This window comes from Camelus ferus, chromosome 10, assembly GCF_009834535.1.
Source record: "Camelus ferus isolate YT-003-E chromosome 10, BCGSAC_Cfer_1.0, whole genome shotgun sequence".
Lineage (NCBI taxonomy): Eukaryota > Metazoa > Chordata > Mammalia > Artiodactyla > Camelidae > Camelus > Camelus ferus.
In genome coordinates, this window is record NC_045705.1 from 54105746 (window position 1) to 54133633 (window position 27888).

Consider the following 27888-nt stretch of genomic DNA (forward strand, 5'->3'; position numbering starts at 1 on the left):
CTCCTTCTCCCTCCTCGTCCCCACCCTCCTCTCTGCCTCCACCACCCCATTCTTTGTCTCCCTCTCCATCCTTTCATCTACCTGTTTTGTTTCAAAAATGATTTCATGCAGTTTGCAAAACAGACAATTCAAATTTTAAAAATACACTGTAAAAATTAAAGCAGGTAAGAAAAGAAGTTGAAGCCAGAGTAATCGTTGGTATAAAATTCATATCCTCAAGTTCCATTCGTAGCTAGAGATGGATTTACAATGCGTATGTGAGTTTCCCAGCCACCCCTTGATTCAAGCATTCAAGAAACTACCTTGGCGGGATTCAAAAAAAGTCTCAAAATGCATCTCTCTTGAAAGCTGAGAGTCTACTCTACTTCCGTTATCACCAAAATCCCTCTGGCTGTTTCGGCTGCCCGGTTGTAACTGGTCACACCACAGTTCCAGTTGATGAGGATAATATTCTAATTGGTTGTATTCCACTGATCACGCCAGGGTTCCAATTGGTCACACTAACATTCCAAGTGGACATTTCAACTGGACACACCGAAGCCTTAATTAGAAACCTGGGGCTGCTTTATTTCACACAGTCCACTGATAACAAAACTTGCACTTACTCTCCCCTCACCTGTATCTATCAGCATGTGCTTCCATCTTACACGATCATCACCCCTGCTCCTTGTCTCCCTGAACTCAAAGTCAGCCTTTGACAGCCTTACCCGGTCCAGCTCCCCTTCCCCATCTCCAGGCCCGGCATGGCCTCCAGCCACTGTGACATACAGTGACCTCTATCATAGCTGTTCTAAGAGGATTTAAAATACTCTACATTCTCAACTGCTCTTTCTGCTTCTAGCTTGAACTGAATCCTGACTTTTGCATGAAATGACACGTTCTTCCCAGGCGTCACGAGAGATCATTCTGCTCCAATGACCCAACTTACAGAACACTTTTCTCCCTGTTACAAGACTGCTTCCAGATCACCTCCGTCTGCCCTCCCTCCTCTAAGGCAGCGCCATTCAGTTATGTCATATTCTCTCCAAATATACAACCTCGAGACAGTCTCCCATTTCCCTAGAGGCGTCTGACTTTTGATCAACAGTTTCTCTGCCTGCTTTGGGACATGTTCCACCTCCTCAGTAGCTTCAACATCCTTGTTAATCAGCCTTCCATTCAATACTCACTCTGGCTTCACATTTCTTGACCTTGACACCAATAGGCTTTGCTGCCACTTCATTTCAGCTCCTCAGCTGGATGGGCACAGCCTGGCCCTCATCTTGATCCAGAATGTATCTGCTCTGCTTCTCAAATCTTCAACTCTGGAATTCTCTCCTCTGGCCACAATCTTCTGACCTTTCAACCGGCCCATTTACTCACGCAAATAATCTTTCATTTCTTCTGTGGCTACTAGTTACTTAATAACTCCCTATGTTCCTATTTTATCAACTTCCTTTAAGCAATATTTGCTTCCTCATCTGTCTATACCTTGAGGTGCATCATTTCAATTGTATCATTTCTGCACCAGAAAAATTCAGCTAATCATCCCTGCTCCTAGCTCTGCAGTGTGTTTGCCTTACCAGAGCCCCATCCATGCCCCAAACTTCAAAGTCTTCTGTCTATGCTTCCACTCCCCATGGCCTTAAGAATTGCTGGTAAAAGTCACTCAATGATGCCAACGGGTTTCCAAACAAATTTACGCCATCCTAATTACAGCTGATCTTCCAAACTTGTATTTATCTCTGGCTGGTTCCTTTCAGAGATTGTTCCAAATCTCTTCCATTCTCCTCAAGCCCTAAACCCCACCCTATCCCCCACTCTTCTCCTCAAATAACCTCTCATGTTTACTGAAAAGATTTTAAAGATCATCTGGCCATTCACTGAACTTACATCCTTTCTATTACAAAGGTTCCCGGCATCGTCTCTCATTTCTCTCTTGAGCCCGTGTCTTAGAGAAAGCAAGCCCACACCTCCTTCCGAGGTTAGTCAGACACCACTGCGCACAGCCCATGTCTCTGCCAGGTTCCTCTACCTTTAAGACTGTCCCCTAGCCCAGTAAGTTTCCAGGTTACATGCAAAAAGCACATGTTAAGGGACACAAAGATTCCAGACTTTGCTCCTGAAGTGCCCCATCTGACCCACCTTCCTGTCGCTGCCCAGTTCTCCAAGCCATCCTCACAGCGCTCGAACGGAGATTCAGGTGACCTCCCTGGTTAACCAGTCGTGTTTGGCTTTGTGCTCTGAGTTCTGCTGCTGTTTCTCCCTCTAGCTGGTGACTGCAGGACGCCTACTCACAGGGACCTGGGCTCTCCCTCACCCCTGTCCCGCCTTTGAGGAAGTTCCCACCAAGGCTGCGGGGCTCTAGGGTAGGGCCATTAATCATCCACTCTGACAGGCATTTAATCTCGCCCTCACCATCAGCTGCTGCTCCTCGGGCTATAAACACAATCAGATTTCTGACTTTCGAAAGAACCTTCCCTCCTGACCTTCCTTCCCCTCGAGGGACCACCACCATCAGCTCTCACGGGCTGTACTAGGACAACACACCCACGTGCAGCCTGGGTGGGAACGCTGTCTCTCTTCCCCTCCCCTCCCCCTCCCCGTCACAGCCAAGCTTTGAAAAGAATAATCTACTCCTGCTGCCTCTTCTTTCTCATCTTCCCATCACTTCTCAAGAAAACACCTGCCACCCAGCTTCTGAATTCTCCAGGCAGAACACAGAAACAGTTCTGGTTCTGGGGACTGATGTCCAAACTTTAAGCTGCAACTGACACTTCTCAGCTCCCAACTAACTCACCCTTCATCTCTCATCAGGAGAAGCCACTCCTTACCACCTCCATCCTTTCTTTTCGATTTCCTGACCTTTCTTTTTAGTTTTCCATCTCCTTTGCTGGCTACTTTTATCCTGATTACCCCTTAAGAAAGACATTCTTGGCCCCTTAGCTCTGTTCCCCGAGACTGGCATCATCTCTGCATCCAGCCTAATTGTCTACAGCATGAAGGCAAGGAAGGCTTGGCGGCTGTGCAGACCCGCAAGGTGGCATCCTGCTGGGATCTCTTGGAATCACACAGCTACTATCCTGGGGGGTGGGTGCGAGGTGTGGGGAGGCACGGGGCTGGAGATTAGGGGCAAAGGTTTCATAAATTGCAGTAGCGTCTGCTCACCTGATTGTCTCAAGGTTGCCCGTGTAAATGAGAGAGGGCAGGGGACAAGGAGGGGGTGCTGTGGGAGGCAGGTTTGTTTTTCTTACTATGAAAGACCATGAAACTGGCTAAGGAGAGTTTAGGGGGAAAAAAACCCATGAACAAAATAATCGCTCACTTCACCACTACCCGTAATCTCTTCCAGAACGACAACCACATCTCCTTTTTTAGTGACTGAAAAAAAGCTTACATGTCAGAGCAAACCATCATTTCCTTTTTCTAAAGCTCAGTCTCTGGTGGGAGCTGATAAAAAGAGACTGACTTTTAACTGTGCTCTCCTTAAAGGACCACATCTTGAAGCAATTACCTCCATCTTTAAGTGTGGAACCTGACCCCGGGAGTTACTGACCAATGACGGAGGACTGGAGCTAGGCTGGCAACCTGAAACCAGAATGAACGAGCGGGCCACAGAAACACTTAAAAGGAAAAATGTGTCCCTTTGCCCTTTGAAGAAAGAAGCCTAGACCTTGCCGGGAAGCCTTTCATGAAGAGCACTGTGCAGAGAGAGGGGCTTGTAGTCAACCTGGGTTTGGGTCCAGACTCAGTCCCCACTAACTAAATCATCTCTCTGAACCTCCGTCCCCTTATCTGTGAAAAGGGGTAAGGCACCTACTTCACACTGTGGTCCGGAGGTTGAACATCAGGTGAGATGGACTGGCGGAAAGCAGTTCTCTCTGCTTCATAAAGCTCCCGGGGGAGTGTCAGGGAGTAACTGGCATAAATCAGTTTTTTCACTCATGACTCAAGCATCCTGTCCCCTCAGACAGATCTGTGCTTCCACAGGCTCACGTCTGTGCATAGTCCCGCTCAATATTCTTTTTGAGGTAGAAATGCCTCCTGACAAGTGCTCTTGGGGAATGTGGGAGCTGGGTGCCGACGACGCTTGGCTGAGGTCACACACCTGGACGCACCATTCCTCCACTCAACTCAAGGGCAGGAACTGGGCCCTGAACCGCCCTGGCCATTGTAAGGTTGTCCAGTTTTAACAGAACTGGAAGAGCGGAGCTACAACTCTAAGAGGTGGGCAATGCAGAGTCCACACTGTCATTCCTGTTCTCTGTAAATAAGAACACAGGTTCACTGACTTTCCCAGATCAACAGCACATGGCGAACCTGCAGAAAGTTGTGTCCACGGACTCCGAATCCTCTAGATCCGTCACTCTCCACACCTCACCTCAAAGGCAGTCAAAACAACGTGGCTGCCTGACACCTGGAGCTAGGGTCAGGTCGGAGGACTGAGGTGGAGCCCGGTGTTCCTCCTCAAGGTCCCCAAAGCCGGGCTGTGTCCTCACAAGGGGCTTTGCACCCTTTCTTCCTCTCGCCTCGGCTTCCCCAGTCCATCTTCTTTTTGGCTCTCAACACTGTTTCTGTTCCTCACATTGACTGCATCTGTAAAAGGCCAGTCTCTGCGAAGAGCTCCTTGTGGCTGCCAGCTCTGTGTAAAACCTCTTATCCACTGAACAGCATCAGCTTCATCCCTGAAGTCATCACCCTCTGGAGAAGTGTCAGTGGTTGGAGGCAGAGCAGTTTGTGTGTAGGAACTTACCAGGCCCCAGAGAACCTACAGAGGCCACCTTAGGAAAAAGGCAGCAGGGACATCAAATGCATCAGCAGACCATGGGGAACCCCTCCATGAAAAAGATCTTGTCACCAAGATGGTCTGCACTGGCCACAGTGAGGAGGGCGCTGGTCCAGCCCTGTATTCCTGGGCTGCTCTTCTGGGCCCTGGGCTCGGACAGCCCACTGCGCAGCTTTCAAAGATGCAGCTGGTACACCAGAAATTGACATAACATTGTAAACTGACTATACTTCAACTAAAAATCAATTAATTATTTTAAAAAGATGAAGCCAGGGAATGCCTTGACCTGCTTAAGGATCAGGGGACAAGGCTAAGTAAGTCCTGTGAGCTCTATACCCAGACCAGTGGTTCAGACCACTCCAGACCAGTAAAAAATGGACTTGGGCTGTGGCCCGATAGGGAAGGTTCCCTGGGGAATCCAGACACACTCAGTGAGTCAGAGACCATATCTGAGTAGGTGTTTCCACAGGCAGTCCCAAGAGATGCTCGTAGCTGGCCCATTCCCACCCTGCGTCCTGCAAAGGGCTGCAGACGAGAAATATTTTGCCCTCAAATGTGTCCATAATCTGTCTGCGGCTCACGTGGCCCTGCCTCTTGTGCTCATTCTGTTTGGTCCTGGTTTGCCTGTCTAACCACATGGGTCTTCACGCTCTCACTTTCTGGAGACCAGACAGGTTAATACGTAGAAGAAAACAGATGAGAGCCGAGACATCAGCACTTCATGGGGGACCGGGCCACAGCAGGCCCAGGGGTCTGTGGCTCATGAGCCAGGTGGGGAGCTAACTCCCTCCCTCTTGTGCTTCTGGAGGTGTGCTCGGTGTGTAGGGCTGGCGGGGGCCGCTGCCCAAGGGAAGCAGTGTCAACAGGCAGGCAGTGAGTCTGTTTCTGTTTTGTAAATTAGTGTCATTTTTTTTAGATGATTTATAAGTGATATCATATGATATTAGTCTTTCTCTGACTTAATTCACTTACTATGGTCATCTCTAGGTCCATCCATGTTGTTGCAAACGGCATTATTTCATTCTTTCAAGCTTATGGTTACCAAAGGGGAAAAGGGAGCGGGGCTGGGATAAATTAGGAGTTTGGGATTAGCAGATACAAACTACTCTGTACAACACAGATAAACAGCAAGGTCCCACTGTACAGCATAGGGAACTATAACTTAATTCAATAGCTTGTAATAACCTATAATGAAAAAGGATATGAAAAAGAATATATAAATGTGTAATTGAATTACTATGCTGTATACCAGAAACTAATACAAATCAACTATACTTCAATTAACAAAATAAAAAGGCAATCAGAAAGCCCCACGCTGTGACAGTGAAAGGATCTCCTTCAGAGCTCCTCAGGCTCAGGGCAGGAATGGTCTGGCAGAAAGAGGCAACTGTTTGCCTCCATTCTCTGCCTCAAGGCTGTGAGTCATGCCTGTTCCTACCACCAAAGCCAAGCGCCCCGGGGCCCAGGACATCACAGTCAAATCAGGCAAGTCTCTTCCTGCCCCTGCTTCAGAGGACACTTACATATGTACTCCAAGCTACAGATGGCATCCCACCAGCACTGTGGTGCAAGAACTAAGCATCTTTCCAAACAGCATCAAGCAGATTTCAGGAAAGCATTAGCACGTGACACAGAGCAGAACATCTGGCGTAGGATTCAGAGCTAGCCACCCAAAGAGTTCCAGCTCGGGGGTCCCCGAGCCCAGCAAACACATGAGTGGGAGAGGAGGCGCAAATGCCTCCTGTGACTTGACCTAAAACCCCCCAAGAAAGGGGTACTGCACACTCCATAATTTTACCCTTGAAAGGCTGAGAGAACGCAGTAAGAGGTATGAGTATAAAAATAACTTGGTTAAGCTCGAGAAGATCTTTAAATCCCAGCGGTAGCAAGAGCTACTATATTCCAAAATCTACCAAGCCAAGACCACCATTCCAAGTGGTACCTGCAAATCGCGTGACTGCTACCTCACTCACAGCATATGAGAAGGAAGATTTAGAATAAACAGGATATAAGGGGTAACTGAGCTTAAGACTTCTTTGAAAGTCTAAAAGCCAGTCTATGAGGTATTGCTTAGAAGGACAAGACAGTGTCCCCCAGGTGGGGCTGGGAACCGACATCAGACTTCTCCGTGCAGAGACTCTGACAAGGGAGCAGAAACACTGCCACAGAGAGGGGCGTGGGGCAGTCCTAGAAGAGTAGCCAGGAGGCGGTCAGAGAACTCAGGCATCACAACGGGCCATTTTCTGACCTCCAATCATGTGGTAACTCACAGGCACTGCCTTCCTGAAACATCAACCTCTGATATTTTTTGACACATTCCCTTCCATGTGCAAATCTTCTTGGTCTCTGTCTAGGTTTTGTTTTTTGGGGTTTTTTTTCACACCGCACTCCATCATCTTCCTCCCTGGTCCCCACTCCTAAACCACACCTTATGCCATCCTGAAAAAACAGTCTCGTGGGTTGTCCTATGTACTCTTCATGAAAATGTTTTTCTGCTACTTGAGATTTTTTCCATCAGGCTATTTTCTTTACTGAGTCTTCAAAAGAAAGACAACTTTTAAGAGCAAATAATTAAAAAGACAGACTCAACTCCTATCACTACTCAGATTTCCAGGGAATACGACGAGCAGGAGAAATGGCACACAGTTTAAGTAGAAAACCAAACGGAGCTGAGAAGATGGTAACATTAATCAGCAATGAGAGGATAAACTAATAATAGCTTCCAAGCTGGCAGAAAGTTTTTACAAAGATATTTGCATAAAATATTGACTTCTTAATTAGATTCTTTTTTTTTCTTAAAGTATAGTTGATGTGCAATATTATGTAAGTTACAGGTGCACAATATGATTCACAATTTTTAAAGGCTATACTCCATTTGTAATTATTATAAAATACTGGCTCTATTCCCTTTGTTGTTCAATATATCCTTGTAGCTTATTTGATAGTTAGTCCTCCATCCCCATAATGCCCCTCCCCCTTCCCTCTCCCCACCAGTAACCACCAGCTTGTTCTCTATATCCGTGAGTCTATTTCTTTTTCGTTGTATTCACTAGCTTGTTGTATTTTTTAGATTCCACTTGTGATACCAACACTGACTTTTTAAGTTCTTCAAATGCGCTCAAAAGAAACTATTTACAATAGGCTCAGACTGTTCAAGAGTGGAAGCGTTAATTATGATACTTTTACTCAAAGACAAAAATCTATAAATGATAGTAAAGACAGTGATACAGCAGAATTTAAAAGTGGAAAAAACTCACTCTATGATGTTAAGCACACAAAATCGGAGGACTAAATTTATATCTCTAGTGAGAATAGTTTTGTAAACGACATGTACATGTAACAAAAAGGACCAAAGAGAAACAAAGATAAGACACTGAAGAGACTTTTTTGAATGGTAAAAGAGCAGCTAATTTTTTTTCACTTTGATATATATTTAATTATATTAAAATATTACTTATGTAATATGTAATTAGTTTAATCAAAGAACGCTGCACAAAGTAACAGGTGGGAGAGTGAGAATGGGACAGAGGCACAAAATAAGCTAATTGACTTTCAAAAACCCCAAATGCCACCTGCAGGCAAACTGTGGTCCCTGTGATAAGGTGAGGGTGACACTGCCAGCAGAGCCCTCCTGCACCGAACCAGGCCTGGAGAAAGTGCCCTGGGAATCTGTCTAACCAGCCCAACAAGTTATTCCTCTTGGCCCAGCCCCTCCCCACCCTCCCTCCTCTGCCACTCTCAACGTTGAGGCTGGTTTCACCTGCTGTATAAACACTGCACCCTGAGCAGCCAACCCTCCCTGCAGGCAGGAGGGGAAAGTTAGCAGCTGTAACCTGGACCTCACCTGACAGGTGAGCAGTTGCAGACCCCAAGGGTCCCCCACCCGCCCTTACCTGTTGAAGCATCTCTTCGGCAGCATTGAGTTTCACCTGGTGTCCTTCCAGACACACTTCCAGGTCCCGAATCTTCTCTCCTTGGGCTTCCACCTGGTCTGTGAGGACGCTCACCTGTCCCAGGAAACAGAGCAGTGGTGAAGGAGCAGGGCTGGCTCCCAGCTGCAGCTGAGCCGTGAAGCCACACCACTGATTCTCTAGTGAGAGGAACGGCTTTCTTTCGGGCAGGTGGCAGGTGAGGGGATGCGTCCTGGATGAAGGAAAGCCTGGTTGTTTTCTTACCTGGCTGGGAAGTGTCAGCCACACCTGGAAAACGTTGGTCCCATTTCCTGCTCTCGATACTCAGGAGAAAAACACACAGCAACCACGGGAGCTGCCTCTGGGGGACTCCTGCCCCGCTTCCTCTCACAGAGCTCCCTCGGGCAGCCCCGACCTCAGGGCAGCCCTCAGCTGGCTTGCCAGGGCTCCTGCCACCTCATGTGGAAGTGCGATCCGCACTTCTGCGGAAACCAACCAATGACCCTGCCCCTCTCATCGGGGTGTAAGGGCTGCTCACCTATCAGGCGAGGGTTCTGAAGCAACGAAGGAATGTGGGACAGAAAGGGCATGTATTAGCACTGACAAAACTTGGCTTCAGGAAGGTTTCTGTGCTTCACAGGCCAAAACATGACTCTCAGCCATAAACACGCACAAGCCACACTGCATAAACAGTGGCAGGAAAAAAGTTGTCTTTCTGAAGAACACTGAGGTTATCTGTTGGAATTGTTAATTCACAAAAACCCATGGACAGTAAGTCATTTCAATGATGCCCTCCATACAGGCTGGGAGGAGTCTCACTGCCTTCTCTACCGGCAGGCTGCCCCCAGCATCCTTTTCCTTACTCGTTATTGTAAGGTGCCTCGGAACAGGAAGATGAAGAAAGCATCTTGAGTGACTTCCCCCAAAAAGAAGGAAATCAAGGACTGGTAAATTGAGATCTTTTAAAGCCTTTTGGTTTTTAACCAATGGTTGACTCATCGCCATTTACGGACAGATTATTGTAAATTATCTCAGTCTGTAAAGGAATAATAGCTGGAGCGTGAAGGAGTTCATGTTTAGATTGTGCGTGTTTAAATCAACTTTATGAATTATAAAGCTCCCTTTTACAGAGGAGCTCACCTTAATTAATATGGCTGCTTTAACCATTCCACTTTTATGTTCCCAAGTGGCTAATGCATTAGTGAAATATATTCCTGGAGTTGATGCACAATGTGCTAACATTTCAATTATGATCCCAAAATGAGTGCCTTCCATCAAGTAGGACCATCGTCACCTTGCTGTCTCATATGATCAGCAGTCCTGGCCTTTTCAACTGCTAACTCTACTTTCAAAAGAGTAGGATTCCAAGGGTGGCCTTGGCTCCCTGGGTGCCAGAGTTTCTGTTTGGGAAGGATGTGCTATGGTTAATCTTAATTGTGAGGGTTAGCTCTTATAGTCTGCACTGTGCCTTCGGGCCATGTGCTGGCAGTACCCAGAGGAATATAACATGTGGTCTCTAGGTCTATAACTTGCAGCTCACCTGTAAGACTCAAGATATACAGAAGATATATATGCATATGTTTAAACATACAAGATATATATAAGACCCAAAATACACAGGACTGGTGGGTCCTTACAAATTCTCCTCAAAATTATGAACAAAAACGTATAAAGGTTTTAAATGTGACCTTATTCAAGAAACACAAATATTTTTGAGCCCCTACTCCATGCTAGGCATAATTTTAGAAACTAAGGGGAACACAGAGGTTAAAAAAAAAAAGAAGATGAAAATTCTTGCATTAAGAAGTTACATTCCAATGAAGATATAAAAGATTTTGCTTTCATTTGTTTTTCACTATGCCTGGAAACAAAGGATTTTGTTCTGTGTGATTTCCCCTGTTCTTCTACAAGTGAACACAGGAGAATATTCTGAACCAAGGGCTCCAACGAATTCAGTCTGGCTGAGCTGCCTCGTGAATGAAGGAGGAGGCTCTACCAGGCTGAGGGTCTGTCCAACCTGCTCCACAGGGCCTTTACAACACAGCAGTGAGCACGTAAGAGCAACTCTAAAAGTCTGGCCCCACCTCCTGGAGGACCAGAAACCATTAGGATCCACTTCTGACTTCTGATAAGCAGCTTCTTAATTGTGTCATAATTTTCAAACAAGGGTTATTTAAGAATTCGGAATTTTTAAAAACCGTGAATGCCAAAGAGATCATGACACAGAACTTCTTTATTCAATGGTAATCCTCTAAACAGGAATGTGTTATTTCAGACACGAAGATTCCTGCTTCAACAGTTTGCAATTTCATACTGTTTGCTGCAAAATTCTAAACTGGACACTCTTTCATTAATCATGTCATTGGTACGAAGTTTCAGATTACACATCCCTCAAAACATCTGCGCTATAACGTGCATTATCACCTGGCCCTTGCTACCTCTCTGAAGGCAGTTCCCAGGCTTCTTTGGGGTCACCAACTCCAGCCACACGGCCCCTTCCTGTTCTTCCCACACACAAAGCACACTCCTACCTGCGGGTGTGTGCTGGACGGACCACCACCTCTGGCTGGAATGTGCTTCTCCCAGTACCCGTGGGGTTCCCTCCCCAGCTTCCTCCTCCTCACCCAGGTCCCCTATCAGGGAGGTCCTCCCTGACTACACAGGCCTTATCCTGCTTTATTTTCCTCCATAGCACTTATCACCTGAAACATTTTGTGAATTGGTTTGTTTCGTGTACACGCATACACACACACGCACACGTGAACAGAAGCTTTAGAACAGGGGCTTCGTCTATTTTCTGTCTGCTACATCCCCAGCCCGTAAAACCAGCGTCTACCTAGTTGTGGGCATGCAAATATTTTTTGATGAACAAATCAATGAATTGAAGGACAGGAAAAAAAAAAAACACTAGGATGCCAAATGGTGTAATTGTGTGTATTTGTCTGAGCTTAATTATTTGAAAGAGGGGCAGGACAGAGGAAAAAAGGCTGGAAGAAGAGGACAACATGTTAAACTCTTTTTGATCTTCCAAAGTTTCTTAAGTAATCACTTGATTACTTTTACATTCATTAAAAAAAAAGTGAAATGAATAAAAGAAATAAGGTAAAATAGAGGGAAAAAGCCAAATACACTGCAGCCCCTTAACTCGAACGCTAACTCTAAGTGCTCTAAGCTAAGGTCCAAGGTCTAGGGAGGGTTCCAGAACCCCACCTGCCCCCTCCCCTCCATCCCACTACCAGCCTTCACCACCACCCTTCCAAGCTTTCTAAGGAGCTAAGATTGGGATATTAGTCTTCTTATTCTCCAAAATGTCAATCACAGTGTCTGATGCATCCCAGATCTTGAGAATATTCATGCATTTGAGAACTAATCCAGCAAAGAGCTCCTACCTCAGCAAAAATCCCCCACTGAGAATACTCGACCTTACGTCCTACCAAGGAACACAAGTTTTCAGGACTGAAACCGTAGCTTTGACTCTTTCTCCCTGGAAAGTTTTGGAGTTCCTTTCTTCAAAGTCAGAGAGTCATCAAAGGCTTATTAGCCCATGTTACCAGCTCCAGGGGATTTGGCCACAAAGCAATCAGTCTAGATCCAGCTCTCCAAATGTTTTGGGCCTCATCCTGTTAGCATCCCCTGTTAGGCTTTTAAAGAGGCTTTGTTTTATTAGTGACATGAGGACACATATTATCTCCTTTGAAAGAGTCCTGAGGACAAGGCCCCATTTAATCAGCCTGGCCACAGAGCTTCCAGTGTGCAGAGGCAGGTACTTGGCAGGCCGTGATAAATAATGAATCCATTCACAGTCCCCAAAGCCACGTCCAGAGTTAAGTTGTGCCCCCAGTTAGTTTTTGCTTTGTTTCAGGAAAAGCCTTTCAAAAAATATACACTTTGGGAGCAGGATACATCCAACAGAGAAAATCCTTTGTGCTTTCCTCCCACTTGAAGCAGCCACAGGGTTGGAGGTAACCGAATAAGCTGGTTCCCACCAAAAAGGACCCACCTGTAATATGAGGGATTCCTTGTCTCCTTCTAGACGTGCCAAGCGTTCCTGGTACGTTTCATTGCTAGCAGCACCGTGGTGATTTACCTGGGACTAAAAGGAAGGGGAAAAACACACACACACACACTTAAAAGGCTAGAAAAACATCATAGCAGCTTCTAAATGAAGTATGCAATTTATGAGGGCAGTTTTGTTGATCATCTGTGCGAAACCACCCACCTCAACAGGAAATCACAGGATTTCAAAACCACTACAAGGAGGACCAGAGCAGATGCCACTGATAGGCGTGCCATGAAAGCTGGCAACACCACCCGCTGGATGACCTCACCTTTGGCTGCAAAGGCCTCAGTGGAGCTCCAGACCCAGTGGTGCTTGACAGGGCTGGACGTGTCGGGTCTGGTTTATTGGAGGCACAACCTGCCAGAGGCACTGACAGCACTAAGGGTCTACTCTCTGAGGACACCAGGGAGGAGGTATCATTCACCAAGGAACTACGTGGGAACAACCCCAACAAAGATCTTGTCTCCTGACTCTCACGCTGGGGTTCTCCAGAGCCAAGGCACACCTCACAGCGTGGAGGTCCGTCCTGAGCATCACAGAGTGCACGGAGGATAAGGGATGCCAACTGCCCGGCCCTACCCCTACTCACACGTCCCTTCTGGAAGTGGCCGATCCTACCCCTCAACAAAGGCCCTGGCAGCCAAGCCAGCACGTTGAGTTTCTGTAACACCAGAGCTGAGAGAAGCAAGCTAGGATGAAATATCTTGCGAAGAACCAAAACAACAGCCATAGGGATCTCAAGGGCCAAGCAGAGGGAAAAACCAGGGAAACGTAAAGTAGCCAGAAACCATGGAAAACAGAGGAAAGGGAGAAGATCTGATAAGGCAGATGAGAGGCAAATCTTATAAAATGCCCTGAGCTAGAGGCAGGAGCTGCAGCCACTCTCTGGGTGTGTCTGGCCTGGCTGTAGTCAGGGAGGAGGGAAGTGGCTGCTCATGGAACTGAGCCAGCCCAACGCCACCAATACTCCCTTCCTCCGTGATGAAGATCAGGCTGAAACCAGAGGCCCGCCGTAGGCCATCCAGGGGCTCCGCAGTCTGCAAAGCAAGAGCTTACTGCTAAACAGGGAAATGACGCTCACCATCATCTGGGCCGGTCCAGAGGAATTGATGTTCCCATGTTCACAAGGGAGGCACCCTACACCCCAAAGTCACGACTGTACAAAGAGGGCGGGGGGTCAGAGGAACCCAGGCACAGGGGCCAGAGGTGGCTCCCTACTCCTGTGCCCATTTCCCACATTCCAACCTTTGGAATGGGCTCTCCAGGCCCCCTTCATTAAGAAAGGACACCTCCTTCCTTCCCTTGCCCCACCCCTTTCCCAGTGCACTGCCTGGGTGAGAGCAGGCGGCAGAGCCAGCCCTGGTTCAAAAACAGAAGTGGGGAGCAAAGATTCTGCATTTGAGCACCAAAACGTCCCTCATGAAAGATGCACTGGCTGTATGTTAATGGCGCAGTGCGAGGGTGGGCCCAGGGGCCATTTCCCAGGGCAGCCGTGCCAGACACAGGCTAGAGTGACCAGCACCCCTGCCGTTATACTGCCCTTGACTCCAGCCCCTCTCCAGCCTGCACCTTGTTCATTGTTCTGGAAGCCCTTTCACACCATAAACAAAGGGCCTTAACAATCAATAATGGCATCTTTGTGTTGATGGCAGTTCATTATTGTTGCATTAATTAATACTCCAGTCATCGCATGGTCAAACACTGACTAGTATCCAAAGATATAACCCACATTTTCTTAGAACCTCACAAAAGAGAGGAATGTAATTCTTAACAGCAGGTCAAATTGCTTCTCTGTCCAGGAACTCACATGATGGTGACTTTCAGAGGAGAAGAGAGGGAGTAGGAAAGACCCAGGCACCCCAGTGGAGCTGGGCGTGTCCGACCCCAGGGCCAAAGTCATCATGCGCAGGGCCGCCCCGCACTGGCAGCTGCCGCTTCTCCAGCAGGAGATGAAGGAAGAAGACCAAAGGGGAAGCTCCTTCCGCAAGACTCTAACGAGCCGCCACACCGACCGTGCGGAGTGCGGTGTGTTCGTACAATAAAAGACCTACCCACGCAGTCACCCAGAGGCAGCCATTTTCACTAGTTGACCAAAAAAATATATATATATAACAAAGGAGGTGATGTTATAAGTTAATACACAAAATGCATGCCATAGAGTTTATAGCACATGCTAGATTTTTTTTTTAAAAATCTGGATCCACTCCAGCAGTCAATAGAAAAAGGGAAGCCGTACTGAGTTACAAGAAACACAGATGGAGGAGAGGGTGTAGCTCAGTAGTAGAAAACATGCCTAGCATACACAAGGTCCTAGGTTCAATCCCCAGTACTTCCAAGATGCACCGCTCAGTGTGGTAAAGTCAAACTGACTGCCTAGGAGAAGCACAACTGTTCCTAAGGAAGGGAGAAACTTCCCTGGTTTTCACAGAGAGACTTTGTGTAGTGGGATAAACAACACTCAATAACATCCTCACAGTAAACAGAGCTGAGGCGAGCTCACTGCTTTCCTTAAGAGGTCAAAGGTTAGTGGATAACATGGGCCAAAGCAATTCTATGGAGGCCAATACAATGTGATCCAAGTACCATGCTTGCAATGTGGGGCCCTCACCATGTGCCAGCATTGTTCAGAGCACTTTGCCTATATTAATTCATTTAATTTTGCCCACAATTCCATTACGTGGGTACTATTTTTATTCACCCATTTTACACATAAAGGAACTGAGGCACAAAGTGAACGGATGAGGCACAAATGGATAATTTGCCTAAGTTACTGTGTACTAAATTAGTGAGTTCTCCGTAATAGCTTAATTGAGGAGATCAACAAATTTTTGTTGTATATATTGGGACTGAATGAAAATTCATTTAAAATAAGGTTGAGGGGAGAGTACAGCAGTGGGAGAGCCGTGCTTGGCATGCCCTAGGTCCTGGGTTCAACCTCCAGTTCCTCTATTAACCAGAAGAAAAAAAAGGATTTTGAAAATGCTGTCTGAACCTGAAAGTCCATTAGCAGAGGAGTGGATAAATAAACTAGGGTTCATCCATATTTCTGGACAATTTGTAGCATTTTAAAACATGAGGTAGATATTTACAGACCATTATAGAAATATAAGACATATTGGATAGTGAAAACAGCACAATTCAAAGAATCACACAGCATGATGCTAGAAAACAGTACTACCCAGCTCCATAGGTAATGATGTGTGTCTGGGAGGTGACGTAACAATGCTTAACAGTGTTCTCTTATGAGTAAGTGTCTGGGCTATAAAAAGCTGGGAGGGGGAGGTATGCTCAAGTTCCCCTTTCCTTGGATTTTGTGAAAGTTTGCTTTATGGTCTAGCACATTATCAATTTTTATGTATGTTCTAAACATGTCATAAAATGATGTACATTCGCCAAAAAAAAAAAAAGACGGGCTTTTACTTTAACCACAATATTTGAGCTTCTTATAAAAATGTCTCTTTTCTTGGTAATTAAAATATATCTGAAAATCTAGCAGCACTGTTTGAGTAGAGGTAATAGTAGTTCCTGGTGCTTTTTTGCTCCCCTAATAGACTCCCGGCAGACAAGTCAGACCGTATTACAGTGCTGCTTATGGCAGAAAGTTCCCTCCCTCGACCCAAATCACTGTTCTAGATAACAGAACCTCTTCCACAGTACCAAAATCCCTGCTGTTCTTAAGCACTTTTTAAAGGTATTCAACAGCAGTGAGATGGAGATAATGTCCCAGACAGAAGTCTGCCACATTCCCACCCCTTGCTTTTGATGAAGTGCCAAGTCCTAAGTTCTCACAGTCTACATAAGACTGACAGCTCTCAAGAAAACTGCACTCAAGCCTTAGCAGGGCACAGACCAGGGAAAAAAGTCACCTCTACTTGGAGAAGAACCTGGAAAGCATCTAAGAACAGGGCCAAGAAGAAGATTACTTTATTAAGCCTTGGCTTTTTTTCCCTTTACTAACTGAGGCACTGGGGATTAAACCCAGGATCTCGTGCACACCAAGCACGCGCTCTACCATTGAGCTATATCCCTCACCCCTAGATTAGTTTAGAATCATCTTGTTGAATGCCAGCGTTCATCAGCCAAAGGTGAGGATTTGAGTTTAAGTGAATAAATGCATACTTCTTATTCCGGTAACTGGGCAACAGGCTTGATCACTTTTTGGCATCATTCTTGGATAACATGGCTCATCATGGTATCATCATGGCCTAATAGGCTAGATGGTTATGAAAATGTCATTCCGATGATTCAGAAACTTGTTTAAAAAGACAGAGCTGGGACACAGCTCTGTTTGCCCTATGTTAAGAAGAGCTTGCTTTGTCAGAGGTTACATCTGCTCCCTTAATTCTAACAGTGGAACAGCAGTAGAAGGCTTGGACCCATACTGAGACCATACAGCTGGGTCCCTGAGTGATTCCAGGTTTGGGAGTCTCTGGAAAGTCTTGTCTGTGTTCTCTATTAGGTAAATCAGTGACAGAGCAGTTGTCCAGCTCTCCGAGCATGAAGTCAGATTGGCAGAATCATGCTGACATTCCACTGAGAAGAAAGTCATGTGGAATTCTGAAGGATGCTACATGCCAGCTTTCTAATCCTCCCCATTCTGGGATGGCAAGACAATTTAAAGGAGAGCTCTATCCTGTTCAACACTATTAAGGATGCTCAACCCACTGATAAATATAAATAAGGGGCCATTTTTACTCAACTAATGATGTTAGCCACTAGGCCAGACCTGTACAATGGACTTGTGATGTACTAAGGTGTGAAACACATATTTGATCAAATTTTCTCTTCTGTTTGATGGTTATTTCTACAAATGAGACAGAGGGAAAGTGAATTTTCTCATCCAAACTTTCCATGGTCAGAGCTGTTCCTCAATCTGTAATTCAAGTTAGCTACCTGATTGCAATATCGTGTGGGACCAACAGATATTGTGAAGGCGAAGGATGTGTGTACTCTCTGGAGGTGAAATGGCATCTACAGATTGACATTTCCTTGTCCTCTTGCATCTTTCACTGAAGAATGCCACAGTGAAACATACTCCCTTCTCTCATAACACAGAGCTGAATCAGGATGGGGAGTTCTTACGTGTATACTGTCAATAACTCAGAAACTTTAGCGAAGACTATCCAAGCTTTGCATCTATCAAACCTTCGCTCTCAAGAGGCTAGGAAAAGTCTTGGATAAAGGAATCCACCCTCTAAAACCCAGATCCCTAGGAAGCAAACGTAAAACACAGCTCAGAAATGTCAGGCCTTAAGAGTGATGATGCTGAGAATTCACAGAACAGAGAAAACACAGCACCTTGACTCTTACAGGTTATGGTTCTGTTCCTAGAAGACCCAAAATGCTATTGCTGCTGGGGGCTGGGTGGGCCTAATATACAGCTCCAGTGGGCAATAGCTATTTTCTAAGCCATCTCTGAGTGGAAGAGTGAAGGGAGGGTATAGCTCAGTGGTAAAGTGTATGCCTAGCATGCACGAGGTGCTGGGTTCAATCCCCAGTACCTCCATTAGATAAATAAATGAATGAGTAAATCTAATTATCTCCTGCTGCCCCAGAAAAGGAAGAAAGGGACTTCAGGATGATGTAGCAGCCATATAGGATGTTCTATGGTTGGGAGGTCATGGAGTTGACCATGACAGGTAATCAGCCTCAGTGATTAGGAGAGAAGGGAGAGGCTAGAGAAAGGACTGTGTGGGTTCAGGAAGCATAGGACTGATCACCACGATTTCAGTATGGACAGAGTCTCTATACAAAGGGCAGTTTGGGCCACAAAGACACTACCCTAATCTAAACTGAATTTGCCCCTTCTCCTCCAAAGGTCAGTGGATAAAGAGTTTACTCTTAGTAAGTTCCTCTTGCATTTTAATTAGGGATGAGATTTTCAGGGGATATTTAAGGCTCCCCAAAGAAACCTTATCATTATTTGGAAAACCCCCAGACTAAATTTCCCCCTTGCTCTCTTGCTAGTGTTACCTTTACTGTAACCACATGGCACCAGTGAAGGCTGCCATCTTCTTAGAGATATTCTCACCCTTCCCAGCCTCCTGATGCAAAGCTTAGATGGTTGGAATCCTTCCTCTGAATTTTCAAACTTAGGAACAGAAAATGGTAGTGGTTGTGCTCGAAGGTTCTGAGGTTGTTAGTGGCCATGTCTTCTTCCATGTGGAGGAAGTGGGTTTGCAGCAGGAATGAGCTATGAAGCCAACATTTATGGAAATACAAATGAAAAGAGACTGGTGGCATTCTCACCCCAGTTCATGCTGTCCAAAGCCAACAATACAACCATGCCCTTCTTGTGGATTCCCTTTGGCCTGCACTAGTTCAAACCAAGTTTCTGTTACTGGCAACCAAAGGTCCTGACTGATGAATTTGTCTCCAAGGATGATCAATCAATTGACTGAAATTTACTTTAGAAACAACTTACAAGGAAACACTTTTGTTATTTGGATATATGCTGAATTACCAAGGAATCCCACCTACTGTTGCTTGATCTGCTTGAACTGGCCATTTTTAAGATGGAATTGCCAGTTGTGAGCCAACCGTAGTTAAAACCAGGATTATCATCTAGAGCTAATAAGGATCTACTTTGTGGCGCAGGGTGTGTCTATATGGGAAGTATGGGGATAAAAAAGGCACCCATTCTCCTTTGTGTGTGGGAGGATGACTTTCTATCTACCACCTGTTGGCCTCCATTCCTATTTCCCATGTAGAGCAAGAAGGTTAAAACGGAATGCTACAGGATGCAACGTGCCTGTGGGCATCAACTGGGTACATTGGTGGGGGGGGGCAGGTAGAGGACATAAAATAAGTTAAGACAGTAAGAAATAAATTGGAAGCTAACGTACGGCTAAAAGATACAAGGGTGAATGGGAAATGAATAAATGAAGGGCAGTAAGAGCATAAAAACACACAATAAATGTATAAGAGGTTATGTTGAAAGAACGATGTCTTACACGGCTCTACAAAGGCCAAGTCTGGGAGCCGGGAGGCTGAGAGCAGCTTCCCTGTTCCCACCATTTGCCCAGCTGGACTTCAAGGCAGGGGATCCAGGGGTCTTCTGGAGAGGCTTCCATACTCACGTACAGAACACAGCCCCGCCCTCCGCAAGGCAGGACCTTCTCTGCAAAATAACAGCTGGGAACGATTAGGAGGAGGGGCTGCACTAACCATGCACAGTCTCAGGTAGGTCACCTCATCTCAACCTCCCCATCCTTTAAATATGAGACAATCAGACCTCACAGAGTGACACAGAGGGTGAGCTAGGTCATTAAACACAGAAACATGTGGGACTAAAAGTGCAGAATATTTTTTTAGAGCAGGATGCTCTACTATTTCCTCTGTGTACATAAACAGTTTTGGAATGATCGTGGAAATACGGAAGTCATTTAAATGCCTTTGTTTAAGCTAAAAGACCAAAGTACAGTTAGACACAGCACATCCCTTGTACTGACGGTTTTAATTAACTCATTCTTTTTGTGCAAGAGAATAAAAAGAGGCAACATTTCTGATCAGGACACCTGTGGAGTACCTGTAAAGGTCTGAGCAAATAACCCAAGGGAATAATAACCAAAATACTCTTGGGATAGGAAAGAAAAAATTGCCTACAGGACAACACAGAACCCTACTGTTAGCTAAGAGCCTGGAATCATGCTTGTGGTGCAAACAGCTAAGAACCTGTCACTTTTCCATTGTCTCTGAAAAGACATTTCGAGTCGTATCTACACAGCCAGTTTTTTCCTTCTTACAAGCATTCTACTACATACATACTCTAAGTACTGTGTGCTACATACATGTTTATAATGAGCACAATGAGAATTTCAATAGCTAATAATAACCAGTCATAAAAACTTGAGTTTTTATTTCTGTTCCAATCTGAGGGTCAGGTCAAATTTAGATCAAACATGTGCTTTCCAGCTGAATCACCCCCGGCAGCCTCCTCAGAGCCATCAGCCTCTGACTCCAGTGGCTGGTCAGATTCCACAATGCTTGCTCACTCTTGGCCTGGCCCCTCCATGGCAGCTTGGCCAAGAGATGGCCATGTTAGGTCTCTGCAGAGTTCTGTATCGTGTGAGTGCTTGATGCCACGGCTGGGGGCCATGCAGAATCCCCAGGGGTCTGCCTCCTTCACAGCCTGGCCGGCCTCTGCCAGGAGAACAAGCCTCCACTTATGCCCTGAAACCTTCTCGGGGACGCTGGGTGAGGGCAACTCTGCAGCCTTCCCTGACTGATGTCCCAGGAGACCTCCCATCAGCAACGCACTTCGCTGCTCCCAGAACTGTCAAGTGGGGTGGAGGGGAGGTCGCGTGGGGGTGTCATCTGGTACGCCAGCAGGGAGTGTGGGAAAAGCCTAAGGTAGTGAGCTCTCCATGAGACAGCTCCAGCCATCATGTTGTTATTCAGGGCCAAAAGCTGCTTCTTAGAGCTCCTGGTACGGACTGCTCGAAAAATACATCTGCCCTCCTTTTTATTTTTTATTTTTTTGTCTTTCTGGGGCGGGGGGTGTTTATTAGGTTTATTTATTTACTTAATGGAGGTACTGGGGATTGAACCCAGGACCTTGTGCATGCTAAGAATGTGCTCTACCACTAAGCTATACCCTCCCCCCGACCTCCTTTTCCTGATATCAAGGTCTGCAGTCCTCACCAGGTAAAGAATCACATTCATAAGCTATGGATTCCAGTTCCTTCAGGATCCTGGGCCATAGTACACACACTGCCCCAACTGGTCAGATCCCATTAAATTGTATCATGGCTCCTTGCCTGTAAATACACTAAGATTCTGAACACAATACACTGGATAAGCCTTGGCCCTAGGATAAGTCTTTAGTCGCTAAAATCATAGATGTCATGTGCTTTTAGTAGGATAACAAAAGAAAATATGTAGTGTTTCCATGCTGCCTAGTCAAGGGGATCTTATCAAATCCAGAAAGCCAATCTCACATGGATGGACCAAGAAATTATCATACTGAGTGAAGTATGTCAGAGAAAGACAAATATCACATGATATCACTTATACCTGGAATCTTTAAAAAAAAAAAAAAAAAGACAAATGAAGTTATTTACAAAATAGAGACTCACAAACATAGAAAATAAACGTATGGTTACCAAGAGGGGAAAGGGAGGGTTGGGTAGGGATAAATTAAGAGTTTGAGATATGCAGATACACACTACTATATACAAAAGAGATTAAAAAAAACTAAGACCTACTGAATATCATAGGGAACTATATTCAACATCTTGTAATAATCTATAATAAAAAAGAATATGAAAAGGAGTATATACGTGTATATACACACACACATATATAACTGAATCACTACACTGTACACCAGAAACTAGCACAACATTGTAAATCAACTATACTTCACTTAAAAAAAAAAAAAAAAAAAAGGGAAGAAAATCAATCTCAAGAGAGCCATGGCTGCTGGGAACAGGGGAGATGTTAAAGTCACTAAGGCTGTACTTCAAGCTTAGGACCGCCACATGCACACCATACTTTTTAGAAACTTGGAAAATGCAGACCTTAAAAATAAGGGGACAAAAAAGAAACAAAAGATGGGGAAAATAAGTGGATCACAGAGGGTACAATTTCTGTTACATGGTTCAGGTTACCCATCACCCAAGGGAACCAAACAGATTTGAGTGTAGGCAGGTGCTTATAAATAGGAAAACCTCCCCCAGATTTTTTGGTTAAGGTGTTAAAGGGCTTTCTGGCAGTTATAAAATCAATTATTCCCAGGACCAGTTCTACTTTTTCTAGGTGAGGACTAGCCAAGCCAACCAACTATCTTTGGCACAGAGGTAGAGAAATTTCTTCAAAATGCAGCGTGAGTGGAGTACAGTCAGGTCCTAGCTACCAGGAGTCCAACGAGACAGATCTTATCCTGACTATGACCTTCTTATGCCCTCCACCTCTTGACTGCAATTACATATAAGGGGAGGCTACGTGTTGCTGGTGGGGTGGTCACTATCAAATGAAGAGCAAAGCAAAGTTCATGAATAGCAAGTTAAATAGCTTGGTCAACCAAGGTTCATGGAATCCTGCTTCAGTGACTCGAATACTCCCCAACACCTAGTAGGTACCACTCTCTGCTAGGCAGTCCCTGCCTTAAACAGCTCTGTAATCTCCCCAGGAGATGTGATAGGTGCTGTCACAGAGGTGTATGTAAGCCAGCAGCAGTGGTACAGGGGAGGGATGAATCAATTATACCTTCAAGGGAGAGGAGAGGCTTTAGAGTGGAGTCCCCACTTGAACGATTGAGTCTTGAAAGCTATGAAGAAATTTCCCCAGGAGAAGAGAACAGCATCTTTGTAAAGTCTTCCCAATACATATAGGCTATCTGTGAAGACACGACAATCACGACCCTTCAGACATTCTGATTTCCCAGAACACAGAAAACAAAGAACACCTTGGAGACAGTCTGTCTATAAGCTCTCTAACTAAGGAATTGGTATGATGCCCGTGAATGCTCCTAACCAGTCATTCTGGGAAGCCAGATTTGGAGCAAGAGAAATGCATTTGCTTTACTAAGATCCTATTTCAAAATTATAGTCTTGCATAATAAACAGTCTCTGCCAAATTCTCCTAATCAGGTAGCAGGATGCCTAAGGGACCTACAGCCCTGGGCTAGAGGAGAAGTGGTATTTATAAGTGTGCTATCTTGTGATGGGATGATAGTAAAGCCAGGAGGAGAGTAAAACCAAGGGGAGGCTCTTTGTGTGGTGCTCCTTCTTCATCTTGCCAACTCCAAGAGACACACCGACTCATTATTATTAAAAACACCAGTCAGAGACAGAGAGGCAGCCTCAGGTGCTGGGGTTGGGGCCAGAGGGGGCTCTCTTTCAACTTATCTGGAGGCATTCAGAAATAAACTGCCCAGTGCCTGTTGGATTGCCTGGATCTTCTATTGGAGGAGCCAACAATCAAATAGGCATGAGAGAAAGATCATAGGTGGAAAATGCGGGATCAGGCGAGGGCCAAAGTGAGGAGCTGGGCCTTTGGTCACAAGAATGCCATTAACCCAACAAGATGCTCAAATGGGAAGGAATCCTGGGGCAAATGGATAATAGCAAAGGTTGCTTGGGAACCAGAGGCATTAACAACATCATAGAAGGAACTTGAAAGCTTCCTTAGGGACAAAGCCAGTGTGAGGTGGGCTTGGGAGTGACCAGGAAGGAGTAGAGATGGTGATTTTTCAGCCCACTCCTGATTTCAAGATTCCTGACAGTGAAAGGAAGGGAAGTCATAAGGTTGCATAAAGAGGCAAGTACATGGTCAGAGATAACTGTGATTTGTTTTTCTCTAAGAATTAAGAGATGTTTTCTGCCAAGAACAAGGGACAAGGAGGCAGGGCAGAGAGTAAAGAAGAAACAACCAGAGAACAAGAGGACGTGGAAGAGGACTGGGTCAGGTGGAGAGGATACTGGGAGAGCCTTGGCCAAGAGAAGGGACTCTTGACACATGAAACCAAAGGGCTGAAAAATGATGGCTGCGAACACTGACATTTTGTGGTGAAGGGGAGGAAAGATGATGATTTCAAGGTACATGTGGCTTTTTTTTTTTTCAGTGAAGTAGGTGGTGACATCAGTTGAGAGGGGAGTATGCTGCTGGGGACAAAGGAAAAAGTGTGAAAGGGTTGATACAGAAGATGGGAGAGGGGAAGAAGGCAGGGATGAGTCAAAGGACCCCCAACTACTGTTGCCAGCTCATGGAACCACCAACTGCCGTGCTGCTCGGCGCATCCGCAAGCTATTCAGCAAATCACCTTGGTATGATGCCACTTTGTTAAACCTTGCTGGAAAAGAGGCCTGAAGGGTCTCTCCTAATAGCTGGCAGACAGGAGCCACAGGTGCTAGAGTCAGAGACGGCAGAATTCTAGCTCAATTATGCCAGGGAAGATGATGTGGGAGCATTTTGGGAGGATATACCTACAGGGAACAGGGGGTGGCTAGAACCCTAGAGTAACCATACCCACTGTCATCCTCCTTGTGGTCTTGAAAAACCTCTCTGCCCAGAACCAAGGTTGGGCACATGGCTCTGGAGTAACCACAAGCTGTCTGCTGTGGTCAAGGTCACCATCACCATAATACTTAGGAAGCGTTTTCTAAGCACTTTACAAGTACTGAATTACCTATCCATCATTTACAGTCAAGGAAACTGAATCTCAGGGAGGTTAAATCCAATGTCCAAGGTCACACAGAGCTGAGATGTGAACTCAAGTAGCTGGATGCAGGATCCCTGCTCTGAGCCAATAGGATCAGCTTTCACAGAAGCCACTGCCTACTTCTCCAGCCTTCACCAGTCTGACTCAAGTGGAGACAAGTCAATGTCTGGATGCCTGTGTGTCTTTTTGTAACAGAAAAGAACAAATCTGACTCCATATTAGACCTGTTTCTTTGGCTTTAACCCTACAACCTGCATTCTAGACTTAGTCTTGCTAGCTCTGTACCTTTTGTAAAAGAATGTTGCCTTGAGCCTGAAATATACAGGAGAGCCTATTCTCAAGACTGACCTTTAAGGATATTAACAGTTTTGCACTTAAATAAAGATGACAAGTTGCAGAATAGAAAATAACATTTGTTTTGTTAGAGGTTTTACAGGGGCACCATGACCTGACCCACGTGGACAGCTACAAGAACAAAGAATTCCTACGCCAAGAATTTTTCAACAACCAACCACACTCCCTCCCCTTTTTGGTATAAAAGCCTGAATTCTGACTTGAGGAAGAGGGTTCTCCAAGACATTAGTCTGCCATCTTCTCCATCTGCCAGCTTTCCAAATAAAGTCGCTATTCCCTGACCCAACACCTCGTGTTTCCTAACTTATTGGCCTATCATGTGGTGAGCAAAACAAGCTTGGACTCAGTAACATTCTTATCTTTGCAGCTCTTCTGGCCCAAGTGGCCAGGCTACTGTATCAACCATTTGAGCCCCAGATGACACAGAATAAAGTCTCACATTAGCAGTTTGAGTTCAGTCCACATTCTACTGCAGAACCCAAGCCAATTGCTTGAGGGAACCCATGGTGATTCCAGATTTTTTTTTTGGCTGGGAGAGGGGTTGGTCTGCAACTTTGGTTTGGAATTTGGTGTAAACACTCAGCATATTTGAAGCCTGCAGCAGTGTGAAGACGCTGACAGTGCTGGGATTCCTGTTCCTGGGAAAATAAACTGCTCGGAGGGCAGTCAGTGGACCCCACAGATCCTGCTTGTAGCTATTTTAAGAGGCTTTCATGACTATGTGGGTTGGCTTCGCTGATCTCAAAGCAGTGCAGGTGTGAGCTGCTTTTGAGTCAGTCAAGAACCAAACAGCTGAGGGGCGGAGGCCCTCTGGGTGCTTATGGCAGGAGGTTACCTCGTCCCAGGGCTCTAACTTTTGGGGAAGGGGCTGGAGGAGCAGCCCTGGTCAGCTTTCTCTCGGCAGCCACAGCCAAGCTGGTTAGAGCCAGCAGGGGGGCCTCTGGCCACCCACGGTAGGCCAGGTCCCAGCTGCCTCTTCACAGTCTTTGGTTTGGGAAAGGGGCCCAGAGCTAAAGAAATGATGGCCTGAGATTCATTCCTAGGAGAGAACCAAACTGGTCCCACCTGTCTCTCCTTCAGTCACCCCCTTCCTGGTAATGGCCAATAGCAGTTAACTTTTACTGAACGTTCCCTACCTGCATGATACTCTAAGCATTTTACATACATCATCTTGCTTGATCCTCATAAAGCCTGTATGTGGTAGGCACTATCATTTTCCTTATTTTAGAGATGAAGAAATCCAGGATTTGAGGTAATCTACGTCATCACATAGCTAGTAAGTGTGGCTAAGCCAAGAGCCCAATCTGGGCTTTATTTCAAACTGCATGTTCTTAATGGAAACAGGACACAGTCCCCCATCCCCCAAAGGCTGTGAAACAAGGTCTCTTTTCTGAGCAAATGCTTCCCCTCCAGCTCTGTGCCAACTTGACCATCGGCATCCACCTCATTGCCCCAAAACACAAAGATTCAGTCTTGCTCCAATGCCCTCTTGGGCTGGTCCAAGGACAAGGTCTCCTAGCCCCCTACCAGGTCACACCTCATCCTCTTCTGCTGGAACCTCCCTCTCTGCATGGGAAAATAAAAGAGACAGAGTATTTCCACCTTCAAAAACCTGGGCTAAGAAAAACCTGCTCTCCAAGCCACCCCGGCTTGAGGAAGCACATAAGAAGGGGTGGGTGGGCCAGGCAGATGGGAAGTACTGGAGACTGGGGCGGGAGTCCACTACATCACCACAGGGACTGATGGAAAGGGAGGGCCTTGATGGAGTCAGAGGAAGTGCGTGGGAATCAGAAGAGGACATTGGGGTACCAGCTCAGAAAAGGCAAGGAGTATACGTGGGAGCTCATCAGAGTGGATACAAATGATGAAACTAAAAAGGCAAGTTGAGGTTGGGTTAAAAATGTCTTAAAGGCCAAACAGGCAGAAAAGCCTGGGTCTTGTTGTTCAGACTAAGCGCAAGTCCTTGGGCATGGGTTGGGTCAGGTTCACAGGATGAAAAGGGATTTTTCTTTAAAGAGCATTTTAAAAAGAAGAATCTGGCAGTTGTGTTTCGGGTAGACAACAGGAAGGCACTGATTATACTGCCTTTGATACATTCATTACTTCGTACTTTGTCTTTTGGTTTTTATTTTCTTTTTAATGCTCCTTAAACTTCTAAAAGTAGAAGAAAAATATGTTTTATTTGAGTCATCCTTGGGGGATCTGAAGTCTCCTTGCTTCGAGTCTCCCTCAGGAGACTTCAAACTGTCCACAGAGGCCAGAGCTCACAGCCTGGGTCTCAGGGACAGAAAGGGCTTTCTCACACTGCATTATGTGCAGAATTAGTTCCGCCACAGACAGAACTTCTGCACAAGGTGCAGAGGCACCACATCTATCCCAGCGGCTGGGACATGACACCTACGGTCCCAGGCACATCGTGGCTGGAAGCTCTCCTGGGTAAAAATCTTCATTTGGATACAGGCAAATAAAGAGTAAGCGGTGGGAAGTGCACTTCTCACCTGTTTCCTCCAGGAAGAGGTCCTTTTTCAATCCTTAAGACAATGGATGTAAACCTTTGTCAAAATGTCTGGTCACCTCACCGTGCTCTCAGGTGGCTGCAATGCCCTCATCCCGGAAACTGAGCAGGGGCTGAGCA

The 27888-nt window shown here is 45.9% G+C and overlaps 1 protein-coding gene across 24 annotated transcripts in view; it reads right to left on the minus strand.

Moving 5' to 3' along the window:
• The window catches only part of PPFIBP2 (PPFIA binding protein 2), a 144738-nt gene that overhangs the window by 56607 nt on the left and 60243 nt on the right, over positions 1-27888 (minus strand). For 22 of the 24 annotated variants that reach the window (XR_004323316.1, XR_004323317.1, XR_004323318.1 and 19 more), the window contains 2 exons: positions 12677-12769; positions 8659-8772 (listed from right to left, as the gene is read on the minus strand). Coding sequence is in view for 20 of the 24 variants with exons in the window: in XM_032489120.1 (XP_032345011.1) it covers positions 8659-8772; positions 12677-12769 (207 nt within the window). In the remaining 4 variants the exon portion in view is untranslated. Of the gene's footprint in view, positions 1-2124; positions 2343-8658; positions 8773-8940; positions 9218-12676; positions 12770-27888 lie in introns of those variants that run through there. The other 2 variants (XM_032489129.1, XM_032489130.1) reach the window with 2 other exon arrangements.